This window comes from Halyomorpha halys, unplaced genomic scaffold, assembly GCF_000696795.3.
Source record: "Halyomorpha halys isolate HHAL.00 unplaced genomic scaffold, Hhal_1.1 Scaffold343.1, whole genome shotgun sequence".
Classification (NCBI taxonomy): Eukaryota; Metazoa; Arthropoda; class Insecta; order Hemiptera; family Pentatomidae; genus Halyomorpha; species Halyomorpha halys.
This window is the reverse complement of record NW_027109758.1, coordinates 1454061-1464937: the sequence shown is the minus strand read 5'-3', so window position 1 is coordinate 1464937 and position 10877 is coordinate 1454061. Positions and strand designations below refer to the sequence as shown.

Genomic DNA, 10877 nt, shown 5'->3' with positions numbered 1-10877 from the left:
AAGAAAGGGTATGTAAGGTAATGATCTGTATAGGGGGATGGAAAAAGATTGCAGAGAATTTTGTGTAGATGGGGTACGGTTTTTATAATTGTAAAAGAGTTTGTCGATGATTTTTGGAGGGAAGTTGTTGTTTAAGAGAATTTGTTTAATGCGGAGATAGTTGTCATGAAATTGGGAAACTGAGAGAGAAAAACCACAATGAATAAGATTTTTGGCTGTGTTTAGTTTATGATGGTAAGGATGTTGGGAGTGGCAATTTAAAAGTCTTTCTGAGTTAAGTTGGTTTTGTGTACCAATCGGTGGATATGGTATTATTGGCGTTTTTTATGATGAGGAGGTCAAGAAATGGTAGAGAATTGTTAGTTTCCGATTCAACTGTAAAACGTAAGCGAGGATGGTAGGAATTGAAGGCAAATAAGATATCGGTGATTTTATTGGGATTCAGTATTAAGAGGAGGTCGTCAACATATTTTTTAATAAAAATGATGTCAGTAGTGAACTGTGGGGTACCATACAATTCCACGAATATCAATCAATTAAAATTTTGTACTATTCAATTATCAGTTATCAATTTTTATCATTTATGATTTAATTCAATATTTTGTATAATTCTAAATTTGTTTGTATACTATTCCTTTTCAATTGTATGTTACTCTAAATGTTGTTGTTATCTCTTTTGTTCCTGATGAAGACCTGAAACTCAGGTCGAAACGTCGGCATAAAATAAATAAATATGGTTTTGTTTATTTATGTTGTTCTTTGCTGACCACACCCCCCAACAAACTTCTCCAATAACATACTAGAAGTGTTCACTTGCGAGAAAATTTTTTTAAAATAGAAACCTGGCTGAAATCTATAACAGCATAACAATACAGAAATAAAAGTGGAAAGGAGTGGAACTCAATACGATTTCTTCACAATGATAATGTATACATATGTACAATAAGTACTGCATTGGCCTGCTACCCAATTTCTTTAACTTTCCCATGAAATGTCTTAGATTTTCTGAATTGTACATAAACAAATTGTGATTTTTTATTTTATTTTTTCTCCTTCACAAGTTTTTTCATTCAGTTTCCTTGGTATAATTCGCAAAGCTGTCAAATCTATAAGTTTTGTTTCTTATTTTGTCTCAAGCTTTGAATTCTAAATGATGAATGCTTTTAATTCAATTTACCTTAATGTTTTGGTTACTTCCAAAACATTTCCCTATATCAAAGGTCCATTCTTTCTTGGTTAAACCATACATTTATGATAACATTATAAATGCAGCTGGGCAGTTGGTTTGATTCCTCCACAGTATGAAAATCTCAGCAACAGGCAGCCCAGTTTATTTAGTGTTATTTGAGGACAAGAAAGCCTCTGGAGAGGTTGAAGGAAGGAATGCTTGTTATTTTTCAATGTCAAAATTGCTTAGCTTGCACCTTCTATTCAAAAAATTTAAAAGTTAGAATTTAATTTATCTTTCCTCCTGTTTTTACAGAAGCGAAATGTGGCCTCTTGCACTAAGAGAAGAGCATCTTAGGGTATTTGAAAATAAATTATTACATAAAATATTCGGATTGGAAAAAAAAAGAGTTAACCTTAGAATTTGAAAGGGATTGAAGGGGCACAACTCCAATCGAGGGAACTGTACCCTAGAAATATTATTCAGGTTATAGCATTGCAGCGAATAAGATGGGAATATAAGGTTGTAGGGCTGAGTAACAAACAGGTGTCTAGAACACTAATAAGCAATGAAACGACGGGTAAATATCCCGAGGGTAGACCAAAGTGACGGTGGGAGCATTGCCTCAAGACTGATCTGGTAGATTTGGGTCTGGATGGGTCTCATAGAGTAGATGTGTGAAGTCAGCGACTAGTGGTATCAGTATCGAACCTTTAAGTTTGTTTATTTTTTTACTATGAAGGATCTCAGACAGCTATATACTTTAACTAAAAACAATTAAGATAAGCATAACTTACACAAGGCACTGTTTATGTGGTCAATTGTAGCAATCATATGAATTTTTTCAAGCCTAGCTAGCTCAGCAAAACCTCCTTGAGCCTTGTCATTTTGAAAAGGCTTGCCATCTAGATTTGAGATTACAATGAAGATTCTCTTTGTTTGTTTACTTTTCAACTTATCACTGATCACCTCTACTATCTCATGAAGTTGAGTAGGAACATTTTGAATATTCAGCATCTCAGAAGCAATACCATCTAAAATCTAAAATAATTATTAAAAGTATAAAAATAATGTTAATTATATATACATACATATTCATTTTAACTAGGATAATTACCTGTTTTATAGAAGTGTCAGGAAAGTAACCATTGATATGAATAACCTGACTGTTTTTCAGATATTTAGAAAGGAATGCATTCAGGATTTTTCTTTTAGAACCAAGTCCATAAAGCAATACATTGTAACCTTCACTAAAAAAAAAAGTTAGGGAATTAAGACCAGTTCAATGCTAGGTTAAACGCACTATACACCATATCTTGAACACAAATTACCAGCATTTGATTTAACAGCAGCAATTTAAAGAAAGTATATTTTGGGTACCGGACCAAGCAGGACAAAAATTTAAATGAGAATGACGCGATTGTTCTCAGCGACATAGAACAAAACCCTGTAATTTTAAGTGCATACAAATTTGCACCTATCACATCTGTAGATATACTAATATCATTCTCTAATTAAGAAATATTTTAAATGACGAAAAATTTGGATTTACAGAATCAAATTTAGAAATCCATCTTATAATAAATTTTAATCCGGGACAAATTGTTGACCAATTCATTTGTATTTTATTTATTTTCTCCATCTTCTCAGTTAATTTTTAAAAACAGTCATTTTGTGTATTATCCACTTCATATCACTTTTATATGTTAAATATTGTCTCACGTAGTGTTTCTTATATATTACATATAAATTCATGTATTTTCTGTTTCTACTTTGTAATTATTTGTTTTAATTATTGTTATATTAATTTGTGTTTGACTTATTTATTGTTTTATTACTATAAATTATTATCCTTTTTAAATCCCATTATTGCTGTTTTTTTTTACTAAAGTTTTCATTATTTTGATATATTCTTAACTGTTTTAATTAAAGATTAAAAATAATTTCTGTTTAAATTTTGATCCCTTATCCTATTTACTGCTTATTCAGAGTCTTTTTCAGAGCACATTACTATATTTATACTGTCTTATTGTATATTTGAAAATTTTCAGCTGTATATTTTATAATTTTTCACTGCATAATTAGTATGTTTTTTATCGCGTTTTATATATAACATATTCTGGGGAGTTTTACTGCATAAAATAGTTGGTCGGTCATAACCTAAGGCCATAAAGTGATTCGCCCCAATCCCCAATGAAATGGATTCGTTAGGGTTTTGTTTATCTTTCAAGCAAGTAAAGTCAACATTTATGATCCAATTAAAGCAGTCATAATAATAGGGTAGTTTATAACTCACAACAACAGAAAATGTATTAGTGAAATTTATTTATGTAGTGAGTAAATTTGTAAACATTTTTGACCATTATAATTAATAAAACAAAATGTTCAATGCTTTGGCTAAAACACCATCTTCTGAAACAAAATTTGGAGTTTTAGCCGAGACGTCGAACATTTTGTTTTATTAATAAAACTGGTAAAATAATTTTACCTTTATAATTAAAAAAAATATTGTTCTGTAGAGTATCTCAAATTTATATATATATAAGGGTATAATTCAAGAATAATATTTTATCGAATTATAATTTCTCATAAAAATGTCCAAGAGCTTTTATTATTGTGATACTATGATAGTAAATTTTTGTCACCTTGTGATTCAAATATCAAATTCAACTTATATCTACTGTTAGTTCACGTCTTTCTTCACTTCAATGCACCTTCATGCTTGTAATATATCCAATAAATGAAGTAATTATTTATAATTACAGTTATAAGAAATTTCGTATATTTAATTATAAGAAATAAAGAAAGTTATAGTCTTTAATTAAAAAAAAAAATTTTTTTGAGAGAGAGAAATGTTTCAATATTGATTAGAAAATGAATCAACAAAAAAAAAATAGTACTGACCTAAAACAAAACAACCAATGTCTGAAAGAATTTTTTATTCCTCCATTCAGAAAACCTAGAGATTTTTCATGAGTAGTTGGTACTGTTTTCAGCAAGGCTGTCAGCTGGCTATGTGCTAACCTAGGAGTTTTTAATTGTTTGAGAGTGTGGCTAGATGTCATAATTTTTGAATATTGACGGTCGAAATAGTCTTCAGAAGTAAATACCTGTAAATAAAGAAAAATTCAATAGAAAACTTCAAATTGTACAAAGAAATTATGTAAATAAGTTTTACAAAAGGAATAAATACCAGGAAATGAGGAAGTAAAATGAATCACATTTATTACAATTCCTTAATATCTTATATAGTAAAAAGGACAAAATAACTTGAAATATGACCATAAAGAAACCTGCTGAAAACCACATTTTGTTTCAGACAAATTCAGAACCGATAAAAGAATGCACCTGCGGTAACTAGGAATGAGGAGGAGGTAAGTTAAAAATGTATAGTTAAAATAAGTCTCTTTCTAACTGTGCCCCACAGTTTCACCTATGTTAAATATGGCTTACATAAGCCAGTTTCATACACACTATGAATACATGAGCAAGTGCATCTGATTAACTGAACAGCTTCCACAATTTACAAGACAAAAATAATTCGACAGAAAGTGCCTTCTTCTGTTTAATCACTGTTTTAAACACAATGGAAAAATACAAAACATAACATACATTTATTATACTTTATTTAAAAAAAAAAAAAAAAAAATCGAGAACAGATTTAAGAAAACAATAGCTTAATTGAGGCAATAGATTGAATTTTCAGAATCCTCGAAATCCATTTCTGTGCTTTCTAAAGTTTCTGTATTATAATTTTAAAAGTTGATAGCAACAATAAATGGGGGCTAATTTCAAACGTTGATGTATTATTTACAAAACTTTACCAGTTGATTTCTAGGAACAAGTTTTTAAGCTGCTGCCTCAATTACACACTATAGTTTGAATAGTGCATAAGCTTCCATGATTACTAAGTTATCTTTACAATTATAGACATGCTTTTTATTATATTAGTATGGGTATATTCCTCTGAGTCAGAGAGTGTGATGTTATCAAAGCTAAAATATTTCCCATTAAACGTCAAGTCAGACTGGTATTTTATCAAACCAGCAAACTCAACTCTTAAGCTTTATTTATTGGCATAGATTAATTACTAAGTTTTTAATTTCAGGATTTTTTTGAATTGGCAGTTAAGTCCTATTTTAAAAGTTTGTGATTTCTAGAAACCTTAAAAAGTTTTTAACTACATGTACTTGTAATTTTAATACTATTATGCTCAATTTAACTAAAATAAAAATTTGATTATCTTACATAACATTTTTTGGAATTCATCACACCAAAACTTCACCAATTCTATATGAATATTTTTAAGCCACAGAGATAAAGTATAAATCAAATATCTAGAGGTATATATGAAACGATAAGATTCAAAACCAACCAATCTTTAAGAGCTCTTACAGGCCATTTTTACAGGAGACACCAAAAATATGATTCTACCCTATTAGATCAAACCCCATGAGTTTGAGTCCATTTATACTATGGACTGAGGTGTTTATGGGCAGATGTCCTTTGCTATTACTAGGCTGATGTAATACATTGGGACCTCATGAAAAATAAAATAAAAACATTTTGAGAACAAAACTTGGCATGACAGCCAACACCTGGAATTAACCACAATAATTTAAAGCTTTATTATAATAAAACACATTATTAATAATAAATTACTTATAACTACTAACATAATCTTTTATTTGCTGCCTAGATTTCTTAGGTGGTGTTGGGTATTTAGTGTCTTCTTCCTGCTGTTTAAAAGTGTCTGAAGAATCTGAATCGAATTCCGATTCACTATCGGAGCTACTAGATGGAACAAAGTCACTACCACTATCCTCTAGTAACCTATCCAATTCCTGTTTTGCTGCTTCATCAACAAGTCCTAAAAATGGTTAGAAAATATCATAAATGAAACTAATACGCTAAAACACAATAAATGGATTTTATAGGGCACCTTTAAGATTAATTATCACATAGTCAATTAAGATTAAAATATTTTAATATGCCATTTATTTGTAATAGGAATAATCATTATTTAAGGATTATAAAAATATAAAGTAATTCAAAAGACACCTAATCACAAAGGTGTTACTGAGACAGAAACAGTAAAATATTAAATTTCAACAAATAAATATTATTAATAGGAATAATATCTAAAAATTAGAAAATGGTTAGGTTACTAAACTTACTTTTCCTAAGTTGATTTCTCAAACTGTAGGGCGTTTTTGAGCAATCAGTTTTCATGGCTTCAGATGAATTAGGACTCCATATTGTCTTAGATATTTTACCCTTAGGAGTTTCATTAGTCTTGGGCAGAACGTCTCCACCAGTTTTATTGGTCAATCTGTTCTGACGCTTTGGAGTTCTGAATGAAAATATATCTTTTCCATCAATATCATTAGGTTCAAACAACTTTCCTGGAACCACTGAAAATCATTGCATATGTTAAATGGATTAAGTTGTAAGAATAATTATTTTTTCTTCACAAATCTTACCTATGTAATCTTTATTAAAAGCATAGAGATGGTATGAATAAAATAAATATACAATTATTAAAAGTGGTAAAAGGTTTTCAATAATAAAGTATTATTTAGACCATTTAACCCAAAGAAAGATGAATCACTAGAACTGGAGAAGTCTGGTTATAAAATACAGAATTGTGAAGCGTACATCAGGTAAATATGATAAAATCACTTTCTAGTGCAAAGTTACAACAAACGATGGTTGACTATTTTCACATTTTACGAAAGCACATTCTATGTGGGTGTAACTTGGGAACTAATACAATTTGAGTGCTAACTGGGTTGGAGAGAGGCCAATATGTAGGCAGTGATTGTTGGTGGTATTTGTAAAAGCCTTTAGTTTCAAGGCTTATGAAGGTGTAAGAATTGACCTCCATAATAACACAACCTGAAACAAACACAAAATACAATACTTTGGGTCCTTTTAGGACAACAATAGAACTTTTGCATTTCTTTCTTGTTTTATTAATCCTAGCATCAAACTTCTTGTTTAATAGAATAAATGACAAAATGGATATAAGCAATGGATTTTAAAAATATTTAGGAAGAAAAAACATAAATAATTATTTAATTCTTGTTTTATATATATATATATAGTCACACTTGGTTCTGAGTCTCCTGTTTCAATCTCCTCGTCGGCACAATTCTTATTTCTTCAATTATTATGTATTGGTTTCCAAGACATTTTTCATCTTTTCTAAACTGTTTTTAGACTGAATGATTCAAAATAAGATTGATGGGCCGCTTAATCTTCTAGTTAGAGGTGGTTTAACTAATATTTTACTTATAGTGAGCAGAAACATATGCTATTTTTGTAAGAACCTTTTTTTTTACTAAGAGAGAATATTTTTCCACAGAACAAATGCCTTTACTACAGCAATATAGATCCAGTTCATAAACTGGATTGGGCATCTGCTGGTTTGTCTCTTGCAATTATATTCGCTGAACATTTTGTCAAGTGTGTCTACTGCTCCCTTTGATGTGAACTTGTAGATTTTACAGTATGCTCTACAACTGCCTAACATCAATCACACATTCATCCAATACTTGACAGATTTGGATTTCATATATTTTACTATTGTTACTAATAATTAACCTTCATCATACCACGACCTGAAACATACACATAATACTGTGGGGTCCTTTTAGGATAACAATAGAACTTTTGCATTTCTTTCTTTTTTTATTAATCCTAGTATCAACATTCCGTCTTGCTAAAGAGACGTCCATAAGAACCCACTCCTGTTTTTTCCCCTGTCTCTCAAGTTGCATTTTTCCGTTTCTACAAGTACCCTCTGGTAAGTATGATTCACACATTAAGTAAGTACTTTTAAAAAATGTTTGTTCACATATATCTGGAGGGACCCAATAGAGTTTTTGGTTGGAAAAAAGGAACTATGTAATGCAGTGTCCCTGTAAATGTAATGGAAACTTACTCCTGTAGTTCAAGATAGATCTGTGAAAAAAATAATGAGTGACTTGAAATATGGGGATTACTTTCATAAGTATTCATTAGAAAAGAGCTTGAGGGGTCACTAGAGACCCCCGCAGTATTATGAAGGTAAGAGGTGAAATCAAATGATTAAGTGTGAAGTATAAACCTAATATAACAATCATCCAATAACATCACTAAAAAATTAAGTATTTGCTTAAAAAATATAGCAAGTTCCAGATTAAAGGTTATCATTAACAAATTGTATAATTAATTCTTTTAGATATTTACCATCAGGCTTAGATAATTCAACTTCACCAAGGGATTCATTCAAATCACCTTTGCAATCACTATTATTGCAATTATCGTCATTCAAGGATAGCTGTCGAAATCTGCTGGTTATCTTACGACCAGATCGAGTAAATTTAACAGATGATGGCGAATTTCTTGTATATTCTTTCTCCAATGTTCCATTAAGCCTTTTGGATCTCCTTCCTCTAACTGATAATTAATGAAAATAATGAACAATTAATGATAGTTACTGGGCATAAATGAAAATTGTTTTCATTAAGGTTAATCCACAACATAACAATTGTTGAATAACTCAAGATTGCATATTATAACTTTATTTCAACAAAAAATGAATTTACCCACCAAGGGTAAACATAATAAAACTTTTTAAAATCATTGAAAATATAAAAGGTAAATTGTAAGGAGTACCCCTTTAGCTAAAATATTAATTCACATAAAAATCAATTTTTGGTATTATTCAATAAATCTTAAACTAATTTTAAAAGTTTTAAAACAGGTAATAAAGCTACTCACTAGGTCCATCAGCCTTATCTCCAACATTACTAATTATATTATCAATTAAAGTATCGGGTATATAAAACACCTCAACATTTTTTCTCTCATGCATAACATTTTCGGGGATTTCATCCATTTTATTTATCATTTAAAACAATAACATAAACCAAAAAGAACCAAAGTGGCACAAAATTAAACACCTTAAGACCAACCCATGAGATGTCAAAAACAATAACTTATCTCTTTCAAACATTATAACGCGGGAAAACTAAGCCGAAAACGATAAGTCAATGCTGTCATAATCACTTCGGTAACTTTTACTCGATGATCATTATTATTCGTTAATAAGTAGCATAAAGAAGGGATGGTATAATTTCTTACAGTCCTTCTCTAATACTGTAGTTTAGGAAACAATGGGGGCTTGAAGGTAAAAAGGCTCGCGAGTATGTAACTCACATGAGGACGGGGGGGGGAGACGAAGGGTAATGAAAAAAAGTCCTGTTTATTTTTTTTTTTTTTAAAAAGCCAGTTCATTTTTATACAAAATAGTGGTAAATAACTTATTTTTAAACATGAGTTCTATCCCTAATGCAGCTAATGAATATTACGACTTTATAACAAATCGTAAGTCCATCTGACGATTTAAAATTCAACACATGACTTACCATCGGTTCGCTGCTGGAAACTACATGGGTGCTCCCAGACTACTGGGTAGATATCACAGCTTCCTCTGGCTCCCACGCTAAGCACAATGAACATTGATAAGATTCCCTTTGGCCCAGTTGTGGAATACCGGAGACCATCTATCAGACACTAAAGGCCAAGTTTCTGAGAAAGTATTGGTTCCACGTCTTGATGGAGAGCGATCTTGCTCAGGTAATGAGCAAAAGGAATTACCCGTACTCTGTGTTCGGGCGAAAGGAAGTTGTGATTCCAAAACAGTTCTTCTTGGGTAGAATAGAAGAATCTGTACCAGGGACGCGGACAATGGAAGGGCAAAAGAGCAATCTTGTGCATAACTAGAGATAAAATTTAAATTGTTTAGTTGTAGCATTAGGTTTTAACACAGGTATACGTAGCTTCTCACTGCAGCAAACACCCACATTCCCTAACAAACAGTTGTAAATATATAAATAATTAAAAATGACTTGTTACTTGTGATTTGTTACTTGTAGGCTGCAAGATTTTTCATTCAGAAAGTATGGCAAAAACATTTTATTAATACGGAATTGAAAAATTATAGTTTTACTTACATTTAACACTTGGTAAAGAAGCCATAACCAACACAAGGTCACTTAACATCAGAGAATGACTTTTGCCGCTGTTTTCGGCATCGATCCTCGATAGAAACTAACTTCCCCAAAGTAATAAGAGTTCTTCAGGAGTTTGAAGAACTATTACTAAATAATGGGAGGTATTATAATACAAATAATAGGTATGGTCACATCAATGCGGTTTTCATGTCTGTATGTGCACCCTTGGACGTGAGAATTGAAGGTGCCTTTACAACAAACTTTTAGGTATATCTACGTCATGAAGTAATAAAAATGAATGGTAAAACAGTTACCTCCACAACGCATATTACCTCTACCCTCTTTCCCATAAAATCATTGGAATATTAGGTTGAAAAAACGTAAAGTTCTTTTGTTTTCAAGATGGCAACCATGCCCACCATCAGCTGAGCAGATGGGAAAGGGTGAAAGAGGGAAGACGTTCGAAATGTCGGTTTGACACACTCGTGCGATATTTGGTGTATTTTATTTTTGTCAATAATATTAAAGTATGGATTAAGATTTATTATTCAGAAAACATTATAAACAACCTAATATTTAAAAATTGAGCAACAGTCAGAATATGATAAAAGGTTGCTATATTATTTATAAGTTTATAGACAACTATCAGCAGGTCCCACGAAATCTCGGATTCATGGAATTTTGTCTATTTCCTACTTCCGCCAAAC

The 10877-nt window shown here is 30.9% G+C and overlaps 1 protein-coding gene and 1 long non-coding RNA gene across 4 annotated transcripts in view; one reads left to right on the top strand and one right to left on the bottom strand.

The window, feature by feature from the left end:
• Window positions 1-6109, top strand: part of LOC106681490 (uncharacterized) — a 12725-nt gene extending 6616 nt beyond the window's left edge. Inside the window, exons 2-3 of the long non-coding RNA XR_001343257.2 lie at window positions 4488-4542; window positions 5868-6109. This is a non-coding gene — a long non-coding RNA (uncharacterized lncRNA). The remainder of the gene's footprint in view (window positions 1-4487; window positions 4543-5867) is intronic.
• Orc2 (origin recognition complex subunit 2) lies at window positions 1966-10565 on the bottom strand (the record flags this gene model as incomplete). 3 transcript variants are annotated; one of them, XM_067047953.1, is given in 8 exon segments in its annotated part: window positions 1966-2209; window positions 2286-2418; window positions 4073-4278; window positions 5845-6038; window positions 6346-6582; window positions 8402-8611; window positions 9583-10025; window positions 10171-10565. In XM_067047953.1, coding segments are annotated over 7 exon segments (1318 nt in total), but the record flags the coding sequence as incomplete, so codon positions are not given.
• Between the last annotated feature and the right edge of the window lie 312 nt (window positions 10566-10877).